This window comes from Erpetoichthys calabaricus, chromosome 10 (genome assembly GCF_900747795.2).
Source record: "Erpetoichthys calabaricus chromosome 10, fErpCal1.3, whole genome shotgun sequence".
NCBI lineage: Eukaryota > Metazoa > Chordata > Cladistia > Polypteriformes > Polypteridae > Erpetoichthys > Erpetoichthys calabaricus.
In genome coordinates, this window is record NC_041403.2 from 83,149,698 (window position 1) to 83,171,829 (window position 22,132).

At 38.2% G+C, this 22,132-nt stretch overlaps 1 protein-coding gene and 1 long non-coding RNA gene across 4 annotated transcripts in view; both read right to left on the bottom strand.

The window, feature by feature from the left end:
* Positions 1-1,116: 1,116 nt before the first annotated feature.
* Positions 1,117-1,400, bottom strand: LOC127529399 (uncharacterized). The gene is made up of 2 exons (XR_007936078.1): positions 1,371-1,400; positions 1,117-1,319 (listed from the first exon to the last, which is right to left on the bottom strand). It is a non-coding gene; the product is annotated as an uncharacterized LOC127529399 (long non-coding RNA).
* Positions 1,401-4,839: 3,439 nt separating this feature from the next.
* LOC114659191 (guanine nucleotide-binding protein G(I)/G(S)/G(O) subunit gamma-12-like) overlaps positions 4,840-22,132 on the bottom strand; it is a 284,521-nt gene continuing 267,228 nt past the window's right edge. For all 3 annotated transcript variants that reach the window (XM_051932780.1, XM_051932782.1, XM_028811513.2), the window contains 2 exons: positions 9,827-9,941; positions 4,840-9,263 (listed from right to left, as the gene is read on the bottom strand). In XM_051932780.1, the coding sequence (XP_051788740.1) occupies positions 9,138-9,263; positions 9,827-9,919 (219 nt within the window). In that variant the 5' untranslated portion in view covers positions 9,920-9,941 and the 3' untranslated portion in view covers positions 4,840-9,137. The remainder of the gene's footprint in view (positions 9,264-9,826; positions 9,942-22,132) is intronic.

Sequence of the window (22,132 nt, forward strand, 5' to 3'; positions counted from 1 at the left end):
GACCAGGCCAAGGGGTTGCCCACGTAACACCTGGCTGCGGCAGATAGAGGGTCATTTCCGGAGGGCGGGACTGGACCGCGTGTCTGCCTGGGGGGTTGCCAAACGGGATCCTGAGTGTTTTTGTTGTGTGGTGGGTGCGGCAACGCACTGTACCAGTACATGCTCCACAACTTGACTTGACTTGAATATGTCTGGCTGTATGAATTTGCAAAGTTATTCAGTAATGACAAATATTGAAAGTCAAACTTTATTACAGTGAGTGACCATTATGGTTATCAGGTGAATGTGGCCCTCTGATGGTAAATTATAGGATGACCAAATTTTTAAAGTACCAAACCAGAACAATAGTGTAGCATGTACTGTATACCCACAAAAAATCCATACTCCTTTGTTCAACGGCTACTTTCTATGATCAACAGTAAGGGATCATGACACAGACAAAAAAAAAATTCATAAATGGACACATTGGATTCTACACAGTGCTTGACGTGGACACAAATAAATGGCAGTACTGTCTATTTGCCTTCTTCTTGGTCAAATTCAACACAAGTTCTTAATTAGGCTTTCCCCATTGCAGGTTTGACCACACTGTTATATGTATATTACATTGAACTGCGAGCTGGGGTATGTAGGTCCCCCTTTGGAGTTTTGTACCTGCTATTCTACATATGTAGTGATGGATTGGATGGGTAGCCTGTTAAAACATTTTGATATTCTTCAGTTATTTATTGGGATGCATGGCCTGAAATAGAGCCTATCCCCGTCACCTTGAAGTTTGGTGACCCTAGTAAATTATAGAGACAGCAAATATGTATTAAATCATTATAATCTATAGATAATAGAACTGTAATTTTTGTATAGTAAAAAGTATTGACTAAATGTTTATTTGCTTTGTACACAACAGTACATGCCACAGGGTACTTCATTTTTATGTAGATTACCCTTGTTTTCGTTGCTTGAATTTTATACTTACGGTTAGTAAGAACATTTAACTAACCTGTTACTAATTCAAGCATCGGGAAAAGGAAGAGGTATGCAACTGTGTCTGCACATACCGAGCTTGACTTCACATCAGTTGTTTTTTAATAATATGAAATGTGAGAAAAAATATTTCACTATTAATATCAGATATGTGAAAGTTTTGGCATGAAGTTATATTTACACACCCCAGTTTAAAGACATGCAGGTTAAATTAACTGGTGTTGTTAAATTGCCTTGTGCATGTGTGTTCGGCCTGTGCTGGACTGGCAACCTGTTCTGGTATTGTTCCTTTTCTTGCACCCTATGATTGCTGAGATAGACTCCAGCTGCCCATAGGGCTGCAACGATTAGTCGACGTAATCGACGATTAGCACTAGCTGCCCAACGACTCTGCCCTGGATAAGGCCGTTAGGAAAATGGATGGATGGATCATTTATTTTAAAAAAAGTATATATACAGGTGCAGGTCATAAAATTAGAATATCATGACAAAGTTAATTTATTTCAGTAATTCCATTCAAAAAGTGAAACTTGTATATTAGATTCATTCATTACACACAGACTGATGTACTTCAAATGTTTATTTCTTTTAATGTTGATGATTATAACTGACAACTAATGAAAGTCCCAAATTCAGTATCTCGGAAAATTAGAATATTGTGAAAAGGTTCAATATTGAAGACAACTGGTTCCACACTCTAAATCAGCTAATTAACTCAAAACACCTGCAAAAGCCTTTAAATTGTCTCTCAGTCTAGTTCTGTAGGCTACACAATCATGGGGAAGACTGCTGACTTGACAGTTGTCCAAAAGACGACCATTGACACCTTGCACAAGGAGGGCAAGACACAAAAGGTCATTGCTAAAGAGGCTGGCTGTTCACAGAGCTCTGTGTCCAAGCACATTAATAGAGAGGCGAAGGGAAGGACAAGATGTGGTAGAAAAAAGTGTACAAGCAATAGGGATAACCGCACCCTGGAGAGGATTGTGAAACAAAACCCATTCAAAAATGTGGGGGAGATTCACAAAGAGTGGACTGCAGCTGGAGTCAATGCTTCAAGAACCACCACGCACAGACGTATGCAAGACATGGGTTTCAGCTGTCGCATTCTTTGTGTCAAGCCACTCTTGAACAAGAGACAGCGTCAGAAGCGTCTCGCCTGGGCTAAAGACAAAAAGGACTGGACTGCTGCTGAGTGGTCCAAAGTTATGTTCTCTGATGAAAGTAAATTTTGCATTTCCTTTGGAAATCAAGGTCCCGGAGTCTGGAGGAAGAGAGGAGAGGCACAGAATTCACGTTGTGTGAGGTCCAGTGTAAAGTTTCCACAGTCAGTGATGGTTTGGGGTGCCATGTCATCAGCTGGTGTTGGTCCATTGTGTTTTCTGAGGTCCAAGGTCAACGCAGCCGTCTACCAGGAAGTTTTAGAGCACTTCATGCTTCCTGCTGCTAACGAACTTTATGGAGATGCAGATTTCATTTTCCAACAGGACCTGGCACCTGTACACAGTGCCAAAGCTACCAGTACCTGGTTTAAGGACCATGGTATCCCTGTTCTTGATTGGCCAGCAAACTCGCCTGACCTTAACCCCATAGAAAATCTATGGGGTATTGTGAAGAGGAAGATGCAATACGCCAGACCCTACAATTCAGAAGAGCTGAAGGCCACTATCAGAGCAACATGGGCTCTCATAACACCTGAGCAGTGCCACAGACTGATCGACTCCATGCCACGCCACATTGCTGCAGTAATCCAGGCCAAAGGAGCCCCAACTAAATATTAAGTGGTGTACATGCTCATACTTTTCATGTTCATACCTTTCAGTTGGCCAACATTTCTAAAAATCCTTTTTTTGCATTGGTCTTTATTGATAATTCTAATTTTCCGAGATACTGAATTTGGGACTTTCATTAGTTGTCAGTTATAATCATCAACATTAAAAGAAATAAACATTTGAAATACATCAGTCTGTGTGTAATGAATGAATCTAATATACAAGTTTCTCTTTCTGAATGGAATTAACTGAAATAAATCAACTTTGTCATATTCTAGACCAGCACCTGTATTACATATATATATATATATATATATATATATATATATATATATATATATATATATACACTAGGGGGCTTCGCTCACCAACCCCCGTGTTTGGTTTTCCGGATACACACTTTTAAGTTTTTTTTTAGTTTCACTTTTATTTCAGAACTTCTGTAAAAACAATATTTGTAATCTTGTGAGTACCAATATGCTGATTCTTTTTAATGAGGTCAGGATAGATTTCTCTGTTTTGAATTTCAGGACAGACAAAACGATCTACATCATCATCAGTTAATAATTTTTTTTTTTACAAAGTAAAAAAGTAATTGGACTCCTGTCTGTAAAGTCATGCTATTTTCCTCTCACAGTTCCAAAAGTACATGGGGTTACCAAGGTGATACCCCAGCTTTTGTCTAGGTTTTTGTACAAGGGCTAGACAGAACGTTTTTGACTCCTGGGGTAAATGTAGCTTTTTAAATAAGCAGACAGATAAATATATATACATGAACAAAGTAACTAATAAATGCATGTGCGGTAAACTCCGTTTTTGAAATTCTCAAGATTCTTTATTTGTCACATGAATAGTTATACAGGACAACATGCAGAGAAATGCATCCTGATCTGCTTTTCAAAAACTGTGCAAAGTTAGAAGAATATCAGTTAGATTAACAAAAAGTCATAGATTGAAAGGTAACAGTATAGTAGAACATAATAAATAAGTACAATTATGTGAATAAAGTAGTATTAAGTGTTAAGGTGCAATAGTGTAGTAATTATTGTGCAAAACCAAAGTTAGACTGGTGCATAGTTAAATGAGGCAGTTTGTTTGTTTGTGCTACTGCGATCTTTACTTTCTTTTTTTATATTTATATTTCTAATTTTCCTACTTTCATATCCTTCAACTTTCTCCACATGTGTATAGCGCCGTTTTTTTTTTTTTTTGAGCCTTTCTAATATCACTGGTTTCATAGTATCTAACCTGCTCAGCATGTGTTTAGCGTCAACGTTTGTAAACGTCTTTATGAAGTTCTACTTTCTTTTACTCATTGTCTTTTAATTCTGAGCCGGATTGGACATGCTTTTTTTTCAATTCCACTTGTTCCAGGCTTATAATTACTTTCCTTATTTTCTGAATATGCACCTCGAATATTCTTTTTTGTTCTTTTTTCTGTCCAACGCATTTGAGTCTCTTTTCTCCGCGCTGCTTTCTTCTTCGCTTAGATGTCGACATTTAATTTATAACGTACCTTATACGCTTTATATGCGCTTTCAGCCCTGGATCTGTGTGTGCTCAAATCCGTCACAAGACTGAATGTTTTGCTGCCTATTGTCCTATTTGATAGATTGTAAGTAGGGCGTGTCTTTGGTCTTGCAGGTCTTTAAGATGTCTTACGAGAAGATCACGTATTGTAGATTTGCTTTTTGCTTTCCAGGACAGGAAATTTATTTTTATATTATATATATATATATTTAGTGCCATTCAGAATGGCAGAATATTAAGCACTACTGCCAGAGAGATCCAGTATCTTGAATTAGAATCATACACCCTGTATTTGTACTTGTACATGTGGAGTTTTCATGTTCTCCTCCTATCTAGAATGGATTTCTCTTTAGGTACTCTAATGTTCCTCTCACATTCTCTAAAGATATCTGTGTTTGATTAATTGAACTTTCCAAAATGGCCAAGCTTGGTTGTGATTGGGCCATGCAATGGACTGACACCCTGTTCAGAGCTGTTATCTGCCTTGTGCTTAGTGTGTTTGGGATAGACTTCATCCCCCTGTGACCCTAAAATGAATTAAGCATGTTTGGGAATGTTATGTTAAATCTCATTTATTCAGTCAGCATTTTATATACACACTTGAAAAATTTACTATTACTATTACTACTGCAGCTCTATAAGTTAACACTGTTTCAGATTACTAATGTAACTTTGTTGGAGAGGACAGCTAAGCTTGGCATGCTACTAGGTACTGTAAGGTTGTTTATATGATGATTCCTTTCTCTTCTTTTTCTTCTTGAACATCTCTTTTTGTAGGATTGATTGCATAGACTCCAGTTCCACTCAATTTAAAACTGGATACACAGGTTCTGTAAAATTGTGAAAGGCACCAGCACTAAATTCAAATGTAAGAAAGGATTATCAATAGTCAGTAACTTACGAATGCAGCTGCAATAGTATAGCAATCAAAAACAGATGTAAAACTTTATTAGGTCATCTGAATATTATCTTGTTTTAATTGAATAATACAGAAGTTATACAAAGCAACAATGCTTGTAATTTCTTTAATGAAATCATTAGACAAATTATATATTGATTTTAACACAAACAGTTCTAAACAAAACTACAATTACAATATTAAAAAAGACTGATTTATTTTGCTTAGAATTTAAAAAAATATCACCAGAAATTTATTATGGTACCTGTAACCTACAGCATATTGGCAAAATAATATTGGGAAGTATAGAAAAAATCTTTAAGAGATGTCCTTCTAAAATTACATTTTATAATTTATCAAAGGGTTATAAGATGCCTGTTTTACACAGCAAAGAAACTACGCTCATACAGTGAACATAAATTAAGATAGAGAAAGTGTCTGACCTCCATATCATCCTTTGACAACACTGCTACAAAAATAACATGCAATGCATTTTAAAGATCTGAATACATGAGGTGAGGCACTCTATTACTCTAGAAGCAAAACTGCCACATTCATGAGGAACAGGTGCCATGTGCTGTGTATGTGTGATGTAATGTGGGGAGGAAAAAATGAAAAATGACACTGTGTGCTTATTTCTGTAAAAAATAGTGCAATTATATAAATCTAACTCTTGATTCAGAGATTTTCTTGCATTTTCATCAATGACATATTACATGGTACAAAACACTGTAGTCTGCTTTCACAAACATTAATGGAGGTAATTTAGCCAAGTGTGTCAACTTAGAAAATACAGGTATTTACATTATTATTCTTAGCAATTCCACTCATAAATGTAGTGTTGTGCTTATTCACCTTTATTTTCCAGAACTTCTGGTTTTAACTACCATACTCTGATGCCTATATATTATAGAATATATAGTTTTAAAATCCCAAGGTTTAACAGTAATCAGAGTGAATAGTATAACTTTTTTCTAAAGAGTCCACATAACCAGATTCAAAGAGTAAAGCAAAACTAAACTGGCTCAAATTTTTCAAACAAATAAATTCAAGTAATATGTTTTTCACCCTGATTATGCAATTAAAGTAAAATGTGGCAGCTCTGTGCTCAGTACTTTTAAGTCAGAAACAGATCCATTCCTTTGTTGGACCTAATGAGACCTTAACTGTGTCTCTGTTACCTTAAACTCCAAGAAAGTGTGTGACTGCAATGTTGTATTAAAACAGTCCGTATGCAAGAGGGATTTTTGTGATATTCCAATGAAAAGCTTTGAAAATAACATTGAGTAAGTGTAAACATACCAGATATAACTGAAACACTGCAGTCTTTGCCCTCTTTGCATTGATGTACATATTTTCTTACAATGCGATTATTATGAGAATGAATGAACATGTGCCTTTGAACCTACATCACTTGTGGCCTCACCTTATCTGTGTTTTTTTTGAGGCCCCAGATCCATAGCAGTATTTTCCAAGAAGTCACTAGTTATAACTGGAATGTGTTGATTATTCTAGCTACACATATGGTTTCTAAACACAGAGTACAAATAAACTGTATAGTATGTCTCAAGTTTATCTATACAATCAGACTTTAATAAGACAGCACAAAAGGTGGAGTTCTCAACACTAGTGCACAAATCCTAACCAAGGTTAAAAAAAACAGTTTGCTTAGTAAAACAGGTGTCATTTTTTCTGCAATTTAGATACTAAATTAATACTGACAAATGAGGGGTGTACTTATATTTTGTGAAAAAGTTCATCTTTTACTGGAATCCTGAAATCTTAATCTGGAATATTAACAGATTAGGAAGTTGTTTTATGGAAGAACTGTTTCAAAGCCCATAAGTATTTGCTAATATTAATGAAAAACTGGCACAGATACAAAACATACCAATAATTATAACACCAATTTAACATATATTAAATTACCTACAAATTCACAATCAAACTGACTGCCCACTTTATCATTTAGAAACCAAGGATTAAAAAGTATAATATCAGATAAGAAATTGTATAGCGACTACAGCAGTTTAATAGGATTTTCAGATTAAAATAAAAATACTTTGGTTTTCACAACATTTAAGTAGATACCAAGAAGACTTCATGTATTCACAATCTCTAAGTCTCTGTAGCAGGACTAAAATGCTTGTTATGAAATTCAACCCTGAAGAATTGTGCACTATTAGTTTTTTTAGTGTAATACTTTCATGCGAAGTGGGTAGAGGATACATGAACTGATTTTGATTAGTGTTTTATATTTGCACAGTGTTTAGTATTGTTTATGTTTATGAGATGTTTTCTAATAAAGGCTTAATTGTTTTAAGTGTCCTGGGTTCGATTCCCGGGTCCTCCCTGCGTGGAGTTTGCATGTTCTCCCCGTGTCTGCGTGGGTTTCCTCCGGGCGCTCCGGTTTCCTCCCACAGTCCAAAGACATGCAGGTTAGGTGGATTGGTGATTCTCAACTGGCCCTAGTGTGTGCTTGGTGTGTGGGTGTGTTTGTGTGTGTCCTGCGGTGGGCTGGCACCCTGCCCAGGATTGTTTCCTGCCTTGTGCCCTGTGTTGGCTGGGATTGGCTCCAGCAGACCCCCGTGACCCTGTGTTCGGATTCAGCGGGTTGGAAATTGGATGGATGGATGGATGTTTTAAGTGTAGTGAAAAGTCAAGCAAAATTACACCTTTTATTGGCTTACAATATGCAAGCTTTCAAGGAAACTCGGGCCCCTTCTGCAGGCAAGATGTAATACAGAAACTGGAGTTCCCTGTGTTTATATACACACTAGGACAATATGGATATTTAGCTATTCAAGTAGTGCTGCAGGTGCATGTTGGATTCTTAATCATGAGAGGTCTGTGAGTGGACACTTTAATAGTGTTACTAAGTGTACAAAGTTTCCTCTTTTGCACATGACACACATTTTACTGAATTCCTTAATCTGCTTCTGTTGTACATGTGCCTCAATAAAAGTGAAAAAATGTGGTATTGTAATGCAACCACGTGTACATACCCTTGAGTGTTTCTACTTATAAAGTTATGTATGTATGTAAGTGTGTATGTCTAGTTATTCAGATGTGTTGATGGAAATGAATTTCAAATACTTGTAATTGTGATAAGTGTTGTAATTGACGTGTAGATGTTTAGATGCTACTTAGAGTGTACATTTGGTAGTCTGCATCTCATGTGAAGTGAATGAATTAATGTATTGGAACTGTGATGTTTTGGAAACTGTAAGGCCTGTTGTTTTCTCAGCAACAGTCCTGAAGAATATCTGATCTTATTTTCCCTGGAGTGCCACAGTCATTCTAATGTAATTAAAATCTTTAATGAAAAGGGCACAGCACTGCTGCCATCTTCACTGTCACAGATGAATAGAGAATATATTTCAAAAAGATTTATCACTTTTGTAAAAAAAAAAAAAAAAAAAAAATTTAGGCAGATAAATTGTGTAGGAAAATTTTACGAAATGTCATCTCAAAAATATTTTAAATGTAAATAAGCATAGTATTATTAGATAAAAAATGATGTTTATCATACACATTTTAGGTGAAATTCAAGAGACTACATAATCAGTATAAAGTAAGTACCTTTTGCACCTATTTAAAAGAAAAACTACTAAGACATTTTCCTTTCCCATTGTAAGTATGATAAACAATTAAGAGGCAGCTTTGGTCTTGGCCACAGAACAATATAATTAAAACCATTCAAGCAGCTCAGAATTCCCACAAATATTAGTTCTGTTTACACTAATTTCAGAAATGGTCACTTTTGGCTTGTATTTGTACAAGAAATGAAATATATAATTAAATCAGTTTAACCAATCTATCAATAAATTCACTTACAGTGGGTTCCAGGGGGCCTTAAAAAAGAAAAAAAAAGAGTAATAAAAGAGATTAAGTTCATTTTTTTCGTCCTTAAAAAAAAAGCAAACATAAAAAAACCCACAAAGTTCAATTTAACACTACAATATGGTACACGGCTTCTTGTCCTTGAAAGGGTTGTCAGAAGTAGGAATGCCCACCAGTAGGGGGTCGTTCTTGGCATAGTCATAGCAGTAGTTCATCAAGTCTGCAGATGCCTTTGAAACCTAAATAAATCAAAGGGATTCAGTTTCTGACACAGCAAACAAACACCTGCATTTTACTATACATAAATATGCAAGACAAGTTCAGCTTTGTAGCAATAGCCACAAAGTGATGACTACATGGAGCAGATTAAATAACACATGAAGTGCAAGAGGTCCAATATTTCAAATCTGAAGGTGGGTGGAAGCGTGTGATAAATGCTTTGTTAAGGTGCAAGTTCAACAGCATGTAAAAATTCCATATACAGTGGACACATGAACAGTTGAGCAGCTATTGTCAAACTGAAGAAGAGCTACTGTTCCAAAGATCAGGATTAAGCTGCTTTAAATGTCTTTGTTCTTTCTACAGGCCAAACAGACTACAACAGCTTCCGAGAAACAAAGAGAAAACTTAAACAAACAAAGCAATCCAGCCCCATTTGGGGAAATAAGCAGGTTGCTTGAACAGTTGAAAATGTTTGTGTGAGATACAAGCACAAAATTATTTTTGATAGATACTGTAAATAGACATAGATAAAGTATCTCCTTTTAAAGAACATTAAACATAATTCAAAGGAAGGAGGTACCTTTATTCGCTCAATGCTGGCCTCTATTCTGAGCTGCTGGACTTGTCTCCTTGCGGCCGCAATGTTGTTTGTGGTGGACATTTTAGAAGACATTTTCAAATTTATGATTGCCTTTCTGAAACAAAACAAATTTAAAAAAATGCTGAAAAGACTCCAAAGATTAAAAAGCTATTAACTACAAAAACAAAATAAAAGTAAAAAAAAAAACACTCTTATGTACAGCACTTTGAGGGAAAAAGGTGTTTTCAGTGTTATGAACCTACAAACAAGCAAAACAAAATAATTCTACAAAAATAAATTATAAAACAGCAATATCTAATGTTTTTTCCCCAATTAATGTATTTTCCCAATTATACCCAATGACACGCTGGGTATGATGTTGAACTGCAACTGGCCCTTTAAGCATTCCTCCAACTTGCAGGGAAACCTTCGGGGTTGGTGGCAGGATTGGCACTCTAGCAACTGTAAAAACTTAACGCAGCTCCAAAACAGCAGACAGGACTCCTTTCTGCTCTCTGTGGAAGTAGCTCTGCTGCAGCTGCCCATAGGAAGGCTGTGCTTGCATTATGAAGGGGATGGGGGAGAGCCATTGGGAGCTTCATCCCTGGAAGAGTCAAAACCATCGGAGAGCAAATGGGGCCAGGCCTGTTGGGGATCAAAACTGATGTTGTGCTGAGGCATCGCCCACTGCATGGCGGCACTCAGGTCCCAAATTGAGATGGCCCATGGAACATCTTATCTGTCCAGCATAATGATCATCTTTCTCTTCTGTTGAAGAAGCTTCATAAACTCTGCAATTCAGTGGCAGCACTCTGAAGTGCGCAGACCTGGGACTGGCCAGCTTTTATTGGTCTGGTCGCTCTGATTGTTGTCATACTCTGGGAATGCAGATCGGCTCCCCCTGATGGTGTCTGATGTTGCTCCTTTCAACAAACATACAGTATTATGAGACTCAGATTAAGGCACTCTCTGGGTACTTTGTCTGTTGTCTCAGTGTACGCCCAGACCGCAGTGAGTGATGTCTCAGTTAGGGAGACATTTTATTCGCAACTTCGGTTGATGGGTGACTGCTGAGGTCACACTCCTCTGGTCATGGGTGTCTTCAGTGCGACCACTGGCACTAACAGAGCTGGCTATTAGGATTATGTTGGTCCCCATGGGTCTGGTGACCGTGGTAAAAGTGGCTCCATGTTCCTTGACTTTGCAAAAGGTGAGGGGCTGTGGAACGCTGGATCATGGTTCCAGCACCTTGAGCCGCATTGTTGGACTTGGTACTCCAATGCTAGTGGTGCAGTGAAGGAGATTTATCACATTGTGCTGGGCAGGTGCTGGAGGCTCCTACAGAACTACAGGGTCTTTAGAAGTGCCCAATTTGTGAGTTCTGACCACAGACTTGTTGTGGCTAACTTTGAAGATTCAGCTTAGGTCCAGTAGGCTACCACCTTCTAAGACAATAAGGCTGAACTTGGCCAGACTCCAAGAACAGGCTATTTCTAATGAGATTGCACACAGTTTGTGTGAGGAACTTGCAAACATGCTGAGAGGTATTTAGGTGTTGTCGGTGTTCCCAGAAGGAGGTGTTTCATATTGCAGGGCACCAGTGGCAGCTCGCGTATAGGCACTGTGGAACTGCAGCACCCCCTATTTCCACTTGATATTATCGATAACATTTAATATAATGAGTCCTTTTTTCTTTAATACTTTCTTTATACTTGTATAATATATAATCCTTAAGCTTAATGTCAGTAGCCATCCCCCAGTTTATGAAAAAGATACAAAAATCTTTGTATGGAACTGTGCGCTTCACAGTTCCAGCGGCGTGGTGTTTAGCTGTTGTGCGCATGCACACATAGGAAGCTGCACGCGAGGCTGCGAGGGAGAGAGAGCACTGTCGATCCCGCAGTGCCGACCCTGGCGTGCTGGTGGAAGGTAGTGTTTTTTTTTTTTTTTTTCTCCACGTGTGTTGTGCTTAAAAACATATTCTGGAATGTGATAAAGTGTAGAAATAGATTATTATCCTGCTTCCAGCTATTCTATTTGATTAATTTTTTTTTCGGTTTCTGAATAAATTTTTTTTTTATACATGTTTGTTTCCTTTTACACAATTTTAAAACAAAAGCTAAAAATTTTCTGGAGCAGCACCCCCAGTAATTTTAGCTACGAGCCGCCACTGCAGGGCACCCTGGATATCATCGAGAGGAGTTGCAGTGCATGGCTTTATGGCAGCTGTGGTCTGTACATGGAACTGAGAAGGACGATTGCGAGGTCTCTGAGGGCCACATAAGGAGGCATTTGTTAGAGAAATCTGTGAGCAAGTGACACACCATCTATGGTCTAGTGATCCACATCCTACTTATAGAGGAACTGAGGCATTACACACATCCAAATCTGTTCCTCAGAGAGCTGCAGTCAGGGCAGGTGATGAAATGGTCCTTATGCAAGGCTTCAGTGATCTGGGGTTCCTTGGGTTAACTTCTCCAGGCTGGTGGTAAGGCTGTCCTCCTTGCATTCAATCTTTGCATCCATCTGGGAGAAGGGCATCATCCTAACTGGATGGAAAACAGGAATTGTCATCCCTATCTGGAAAGGGAAGGGAGATTGCCTGGACTGTGGCAACTACAGGGGGATAAACACTGTTCTCAGTGCTGGGAAAGGTCCATGCTAGGGTCATCCTCAATAGGATCTTTGATCACTTGCTCACTTACCAGTGACTACATCAGTCAGGTTTTATGCGTAAGCAGTCTACCAGAGAACCCATCCTGGCACTGAGGGTTCTCATGAAGCACAACCGTGAATATCAGCAGAGTTTCTTTGCAGCCTTTGTCGATATTCGTAAAGCATTTGACTAAGTTGATCGAGCTGCCTTGAGGGATATCCGGAGACTTTGCGGGATCTGCCCCCCAAAGTTGCTGGATATCATAGCCATCCTGTACACTAGTACTGTGAATGCCGTGCAGAGTGGAGACCGAACATCTGCATTTTTCCCAGTCGACTCTGGAGTTCGTCATGGCGGGTATTCTTGTTCCTACTCTGTTCTACTCCTTGCATGGACTGGGTGTTGTACAGGGTTGTGGGGCATCTGTTGGTGAAGAAAGATTCAATGATCTTGATTTTGCCAACAATGCTGTTATCTTTACACAGAGTCAATGGAGGCTGTGATTGGGGCGCTCGAGAGTCAGATTGAGGAGTCTAAGTGCCTGGGCTTGCGAGTGTTCTTGATAAAAAAACAAGATCCAGGCCTTTAATGACCTCTTAGGCACAGCAATCAAGAGTGTGTCTGTCTGCGGAGAGAATGCCAACCTTGTCGGGAGGTTTACTTACTCTTCCTATGAAATCAGTAGATGGATTTGGAGAGAATGGGGGGGTCTCTTCGGAAAATCCTTGGTTACTGCTGGTTTGACTTTGTGTAGAACGAGCAGTTATGCACTAAGTCCCAAATGAGGCACATTACCTGCATTGTCAGGGAGCATCAGTTACAGCACTACAGCCACGAGGCATAATTCCCCAAAGGTGATCTGACTCACAGGATCCTCATTGTTGAGGACCTCAGCAGATGGACCAGGCCAAATGGACACCCACGTAACAACTGGCTGCAGCAGATAGATGGACATTTCTAGGGGGTAGGATTGGGCCACATGTCTGCCTGGGGGATTGCCAACCAGAATCCTGAGCTGTTTCACTGTGTGGTGGGTGTGGCACACCCTGGCTAACAAATTCCATAGTAATTTGTACACTTAGTTTGTACAAAACATCTCAGTTAAATTATTTTACTACACAGTTGTATAAATATATAAATAATAGTAAACAACACAGATGTTGGATTGAAAATATATATTGCAAACAAACCATACTTTAATTCTGATATTTAAGTTTCTAAATTACATTTTCCAGTGTATGAAAGTATAGGCCTGTATATATTTTATAAAATTGTAATAAAGTCAAAATAAAATATGTGACTAATACAATTGGAGGTTCATGTCAACTTATGCCATGCTGTATGCAATATCAAGATGTGTAACATTATGAAAACCAGTTTAATCAAATTCAGGATCTAGGAGTGCCAAAACACATTCTGGAAACACTTGAGTTCAAACTAGGAATCAACTCTGGACAGGGTGCTAAGTGAATCTAAGGTAAAACACATGCATACACCCATACTATAACTCAGATGGCACCTGTATATACACACATACAGGGTGAATTAATATCAAGATTCAAACAGTCTTATGTCAGCAGCAAAAATAGAACACTCAGTGAGCAAAGGCCACAATTTAATTTGGATAAAACACATCTGAAAGTAGGTGCATTACATGTGACTTATTTTTCTTTCACTCCATTCCATAGCTATCCAAATATTCAGCAAAATGACCCCAGGCATTTCCCAATTTTCCTATTCAAATATGAACATTCTAAACCATAGTATAGTTAAAAGTGTGTACATTATTCAGAGTTCAGATATTGAGCTTTGAAAAGATGAACGTCATACACTTATGCAAATAAGCCTTCATTGTTAATGTTCACTTGTAATATACAGTATTACAGCTCACATTTTTATACAGACAAAGCATTCACATTTACCCTAAGTATGTGGGTCCTGGTTGAATCTGCCTATAGTGTTTCCGTTTAGGATGATTTTACTGTTCTTTCACATAAAAACTATAAAGCAATTTAACTTGAAATGAGAACACAATAAATTTGTTAATTGATAAGAAGACATGCCAGGGTGAAAAGGGAACATCTTCAGCAGATCTGTGTCAAATGAATAGCAAACTGATGTTATTTACATGTTTTATGTACCCATTTGCTGAACCTGCCAATCTCAATATAAGCTGAAGCCTGTTGGGGTGGACAGCAGCCACCAGCACTAACCAGCACTACTAAAAAATTGTACAGTATACCATTAACATAATCTTAACCAGCAGTATTTTAGTTAAAAAAGGAAATGGAAAAGGAATTGGAAATATTACAAATATTTTCTAAAAATGTGTACACTTATGTTGGTGGTGTTATCTTTGCTGAGATTTAATCAATCTTATTCCAGATTATTAAAATCTACAGTATACATTTATATAAAGTGGCATTTGCTTGGTTCCTGATTGTACTTCATTCTCATTGGCTAAAGACATTGTACCTCTTTCATTTTAATGCATTAAGAAAAAAGAAAACCTATCATAGTAAAAACACACTAAACATTTTATTCAATGCTCTTTTGGTCAGTCTCATGGTAACCTCTACTTTCACTCATGAACAACAGTTTCAGTTACTTAACCAATCTCTCTTTGCATCACTCTGGAAAGTGATACAGACCACAGATGTGGAGGTGCTGCTCTTCATCCCAACTGTGTCAAGTACAGTACTGCAAAGGTTTTAGGCAGGTGTGAAAAAATGCTGTAAACAAAGAATGCTTTCAGAAATATAAATAATGATTGTTTATTGATATCAATTTACAAAATGCAAAGTGAGCGAACAAAAGAAAAATCTAAATCAAATCAATATTTGGTGTTACTACCTTTTGCCTTCAAACCAGCATCAATTCTTATTGGTACACTTGCACAAAGTCAGGGATTTTGTAGGATTATAGTCAGGTGTATGATCAACCAATTATACCAAACAGGTGCTAATGATCATCAATGTCACGCGTAGGTTGAAACACAGTCATTAACTGAAACAGAAACAGCTGTGTAGGAGGCTTAAAACTGGGTGAGGAACAGCCAAACTCTGCTACCAAGGTGAGGTTGTGGAAGACAGTTTCATGTCATGGCAAGATTGAGCACAGCAACAAGACACAAAGTAGTTATACTGCATCAGCAAGGTCTCTCCCAGACAAAGATTTCAAAGCAGACTGGGGTTTCAAGATGTGCTGTTCAAGCTCTTTTGAAGAAGCACAAAGAAACGGGCAACATTGAGGATCGTAGACGCAGTGGTCGGCCAAGGAAACTTAGTGCAGCAGATAAAAGACACATCAAGCTTATTACCCTTCGAAATCGGAAGATGTCCAGCAGTGTCATCAGCTCAGAACTGGCAGAAACCAGTGGGACCCAGGTACACCCATCTACTATCCGGAGAAGTCTGGCCAGAAGTGGTCTTCATGGAAGAGTTGCAACCAAAAAGCCATACCTCCGACGTGGAAACAAGGCCAAACGACTCAAGTATGCATGAAAACATAGGAACTGGGGTGCAGAAAAATGGCAGCAGGTGCTCTGGACTGATGAGTCAAAATTTAAAATATTTGGCTGTAGCAGAAGGCAGTTTGTTCGTCGAAGGGCTGGAGAGCGGTACAATAATGAGTGTCTGCAGGCAACAGTGAAGCATGGTGGAGGTTCCTTGAACTTTTGGGGCTGCATTTCTGTTCTCAATGCTGAGAAATACACGCAGAAACTTATCCATCATGCAATACCATCAGGGAGGCATATGATTGGCCCAAAATTTATTCTGCAGCAGGACAACGACCCCAAACATACAGCCAAAGTCATTAAGAACTATCTTCAGCGTGAAGAAGAACAAGAAGTTCTGGAAGTGATGGTATGGCCCCCACAGAGCCCTGATCTCAACATCATCGAGTGTGTCTGGGATTACATGAAGAGACAGAAGGATGTGAGGGAGCCTACATCCACAGAAGATCTGTGGTAGTTCTCCAAGATGTTTGGAACAACCTACCAGCCGAGTTCCTTCAAAAACTGTGTGCAAGTGTACCTAGAAGAATTGATGCTGTTTTGAAGGCAAAGGGTGGTCACACCAAATAATGATTTGATTTAGATTTCTCTTTTGTTCATTCACTGCATTTTGTTGATTGATGACAATAAATGATTAACACTTCCATTTTTGAAAGCATTCTTTGTTTACAGCATTTTTTCACACCTGCCTAAAACTTTTGCACAGTACTGTATGTCCAACTGCGGTTTAAAGTCAAATGAGGCTAAGAGAACACTATTAGGTGCCAACAGCACACCCTTAGGTCTCCATATTTGGTACTGTCTACAACAACAACAACATTTATTTATATAGCACGTTTTCACACATATCATGTAGTTCAAAGTGCTTCACAAGATGAAGAAAGAAAAGTTTATAAAAATAGGATTAGGCAATACTAAGTAACAAAGAATAAAGTAAGGTCAGATGGCCAGGAGGACAGAAAAAACAAACAAAAAAAAACTACAGATGGCTGGAGAAAAAAAACAAAAAAACAAAATCTGCAAGGGTTCTGAGGCCATGAGACCTCCCAGCCCCCAGTGCCCATTCTGCTTAACATAAATGATCTAAATCAGTCCTCATGGTTTTCAGGGTTCACATGGAAGAATTAGATTATGATGGTCATGTGTGATATCTGGCCTTGAATCCATCAATGTAGGGACTGCATGGTGCCATGATCAGGTGGTGGTGGCACAGATTGCCACCACAGGAAACCGGTAAAAGAACAGCAGAGAAAGTAGGGGTTAGTGCATATTGTAGAGCCATGGTAAAAAACATAATTAAATGCATATACAGAATATCAGTGTTACACTAAAATGAAGTTATCAGAAAGCCATGTTAAATGAATTGGTTTTTAGCAGTTTTTTAAAGTACTCCACCATAATTAGCCTGGCGAATTTTTATCGGTAAGTTATTCCAGATTTTAGGTGCATAACAGCAGAGGGCAGCCTTACCACTTCTTTTAAGTTTAGCTCTTGGAATTATAAGCAGACCCTCATTTGAAGATCTAATGTTACGATTTGGAGTGTAAGATGAAAGGTATTCCGAAACATAGGACGGAGCGAGATTATTTAAGGCTTTGTAAACCATCAGCAGTATTTTAAAGTCAATTCTAAATTGCAAGGGTAACCAATGTAGTGACATCGAAACTGGAGAGATGTGCTCGGATTTTCTTTTCCTAGTTATGATTCTGGCATCTGCATTCTGCACTAGTTGCAACCAATTGATGTCTTTTTTGGGTAGTGTTGAAAGGAGTGCATTATAGTAATCTAGTCAACTAAAAACAAAAGCATGAACTAATTTTTCAGCATCTTGCAAAGTTATAAGGGATCTAAGTTTTACTATATTTCGTAAAAGAAAAAAATGGTGTCCTGGTAATCTGGCTAATATGTGATATAAAATTCAGGTCAGAGTTAATAATTACCCCTAAATTCTTTACCTCTGTCTTGACTTTTAAGCCTAATGAATCAAGTTTATTTCTAATACCCTCACTATATCCATTTTTGCCAATCACTATGATTTCTGTTTTCTCCTTATTTAATTTGAGAAAATTACTACTTATCCATTCAGAAACACAAGTAAGAAATTGGTTCAGTGAATCAAGAGTCAGGGTCATAAGGCGCTATTGATAAATACAGTTATGTGTCATTAGCATAGCTGTGGTAGCTCACATTATGCCTTGAGATAAACTGACCTAATGGAAGCATGTAGATCGAAAACAGCAGTGGACCCAGAATAGATCCTTGTGGAACACCACATAGAATATCATGTGTCTTCAAAGTATGATTACCACAACTAACAAAGAATTTCTAAATATTAAGAAAGACTCAAACCAATTTAAGACATTGCCAGAGCCAAACCAATTTAAGACATTGCCAGAGAGACCCACCCAATGACTACCGCGATTTATAAGAATATTGTAATCAATGGTATCAAACGATGCACTCAGATGTAGGAGAATGAGAACAGATAAACGACCACTATCTGCATTAACCCACAAGTCATTTACTAGTTATAACGAGTACAGTGGAACCTCAGTTCACGACCATAATTCGTTCTAAACCTCTGGTCGTAAACCGATTTGGTCGTGAACTGAAGCAATTTCCCCCATAGGATTGTATGTAAATACAATTAATCCGTTCCAGACATTACGAACTGTATGTAAATATATTTTTTTTAAAGATTTTTAAACACAAATATAGTTAATTACTCCATAGAATGCACAGTGTAATAGTAAAACTAATGTAAAAACATTGAATAACACTGACACAAACACCCAGGCTCCCTGCTCAGCTGCACGAGCAGACTCGCTCGCTCTCAGCTGCACGCGCCCTCTCTCTCTCTCTCTCTCAGCAGCACGTGATCCTGCTCTCTCTCTCTCTCTCTCTCAGCAGCACGCGAGCCCGCTCTCTCTCTCTCTCTCTCTCTCTCTCTCTCTCTCTGTAACATTGCAGCAGTTCGCGCTATAGCCTTGCAACCGATCGCTATATAAACACTTTTTTTTTAATGAGTTTTAAGCACAGGGGGAAAAAAAGGAACATTTGAACAAATCCGAACTTTATTTAAAAACCAACCACAAGCAACCAAGAAAGTAACATTTACAGGAGTTTGCGCTATAGCCTTGCAACCGATCGCTGTATAAACACTTTTTTTTAATGAGTTTTAAGCACAGGGGAAAAAAAGGAACATTTGAAAAATCTGTAATTTAATAATCCACAAAGAAAAGTAACATTGCAACAAAACACGCTACGAACCACTTGCTGTAAACACTTTTTTAATGAGTTTTAAGCACAGGGAAAAAAATGAACATTTGAAAAAAGAGAAAAGTAACACTGCAGCAATTCACACTACGAACCGAAAAATGAACATTTGAAAAATCCGTAATACAAAAACTAACCATAAACCACCAAGAAAACTAACCTTGCATGAGTCGAGGTCTGGCATGAAGTGAGGAGAAAATGGGTGGACAGGAGGTTACAGTTTTGAGGGAGAGTCTGGCTCCGTGATGAAGGGATGTTTTCCTTCAGGTGTTTTCTCTCTTGTGATTTTTTGGGTTTCTGGTGTTTTTAGCTGTTTAGCTGGTGGGAGCGAAAGCCTCGTGTTGCCATTCCAAAAACAAAGTTCTTGTGACCCAACCCTTCGTGTTTGCCCTCCACATCACCGGCAGTCTGGCTTTGTTTACATTGTGCTGCTTGAAAGAACGAGGGTTCTCAAATTGGTAAATGAGTAAACTGGTAAACAGTTTTTCCACCTCTTCCAGCACTTGAGGCCTCTGCCTGGTTAACACTGTAACTCCTTTTGCAACATCAGCTGCTTTAATAGATTCTTTCTGCTTTAGAATAGTCGAAATCGTAGGTTTTGACTTCTTGTACTCGGCGGCAAGATCAGTAACACAAACGCCACGCTCATACTTTTCAATAATTTCTTTCTTTACTTCGATTTCAATTTTCTGCAAAACTTTCTTCTCACCACTCTTCACTTGCTTAGAAGCCATGGTTAACTGCAAAAGCACACGAAATACTGTAGAGCACAAAGAATTCACAGGTAAAGCACACACGTCTGACTGAGAACAATGAACAGGGAGAGGCTGAACACGTGCTTAAATACAGTAATCGGCGCATACGAACCGGAAGGGAAATGAAATAGAGCACAAAGAGTTCACAGCGAAAGCACGCACGCACATGCAAGCACACACGTCTGACCGAGAACAATGCAACACGTACGGAAATCATCAGCACGCACAAACCGAAAGGGAAACTGGCTTGTTCGTATACCGAGTGTGTGGTCGTGAACCGAGGCAAAAGTTTGGCGAACTTTTTGGTCGTAAACCGAGTTGTACGTGTACCGAGACGTTTGTGAACTGAGGTTCCACTGTACAGTTTTTGTACTGTGATTTGTTCTAAAACCTGACTAAAACTTGTCAAGAATGGAATGTTTATTCAAGTGATCATTTAGCAGCGTAGTGACTGCCTTTTCTAGGAAGGCAGGTTAGAAATAGGACTAAAATTTTTAAAAACAGAGGAGTCAAGATTATTTTTCATGAGCAGGGGTTTAACAACAGCAGTCTTAAGACAGTCTCGGAGGACCCCCGCATCTAATTATAAATTTACTATGTCAAGCACACTATCAATTAGCACGCCGGATGCTTCTTTGCAAAAACATGTTAGTATTGGGTCAATGATGCAGGTGAAGGTTCTCAGTTGAGAAATTATTCTATATAGATCGAGTAAATCTATCCTGGTGAAAGAATTTAATTTGCTTAAAATGTAATACCAGGATTTAATAGGATCGGTATTGGGGGGATATACTATATTATTTCTAATATCATTAATTTTGTGATTAAAAATATATAGCAAAAGCCTCACAAGTTTCACTGGAAGTTTTTTTGGAGGCATTCCATTGAGGGACCCGGGTTTAGCAAATGATCAATAGTAGAGAATAAAACTCTCGGATTACTAGCATTGTTATTTATAATTTTAGAGAAGTAGCACCACCTCTGAAGACAACATTATGTTGTTGCATTCTGTTATTTAGCCTTCAATATTTCATAGTGGACATTCAATTTAGTTTTTCTCCATTTACGCACAGCTCTCTCGCATGTTTTCTTTAAATTAGACACTCTTTGTGTAACAGTGCTGGAGGATTTTGTAACTGTCTTTTCAGGAGCAACTATGTTAGCGGCAGCTGTCACTTTAGCATTAAAATTTTAAACCTTACATATTTAAATTATTATTAGTATTGCGTAAGCACTACAAACAGACTAGTTACTTAAAATATTAGTAAACTTTAAAGCTGCAGATGAATCAGAGAAGTGTTTATAACAATACACTTCTCATTAATTTTATCTATTGTTATTTCTATATTAAATAGAGAAAATGGTCTAATAAACTGATATCCACGATCTGCCTCACACCCATTTTTAATCCATTAGTAATCACTAAATCCAACATGTGTCCCCCTTTGTGTGTTGGCTGACTAACATGCTGGCTCAGATCAAAAGTATGCAGTTGATTCATGAATTCTTTTGCTTTCTAAGCCCTGGTAGTACCATAATAGGCTTTCCTTGAAACTCACGAACAAGGGCAGAGATTAAATGTATCCCTGGTCAATCCTATGTCCCATTTAAATTAATTTAAAACTTTCAGTCATTAAACATAGTGACTAAGTGGCACACAGTAAAGTTCTATGTACCCCATACTCTTGCAGCATCTTGTACAAGATACCATAAGTATTCAGTCATCAGCCTACTCCATAAAACATTTATATGGGAATCAAACAGATTCTCACTGCCTCCAACACTCTCAATAAGGACAAAGATATGTTCAACGTATTACTTATTGATCCTTATTAGTCAACCCAGACCAGAGATACACTGTTGGTTTTTAAACACAGCATGTGGTTCCCCTAAAATGCAAAGATCTGAAGGTGTCTAAGGTGCTGCTTTCAACTACATAAACTTTCCATTCATATACAGTTCTCTGTATGAATATGTACAGACATTTGTGCTAGTCACTGCCTGACAAGATTCTTTGCTATCACTTATGGACAGCAAAGGAACCTTTTTTGTTCTAATCCCTGAGGATCAATAAATTAATCGTGGATATCATTTCATCAGCA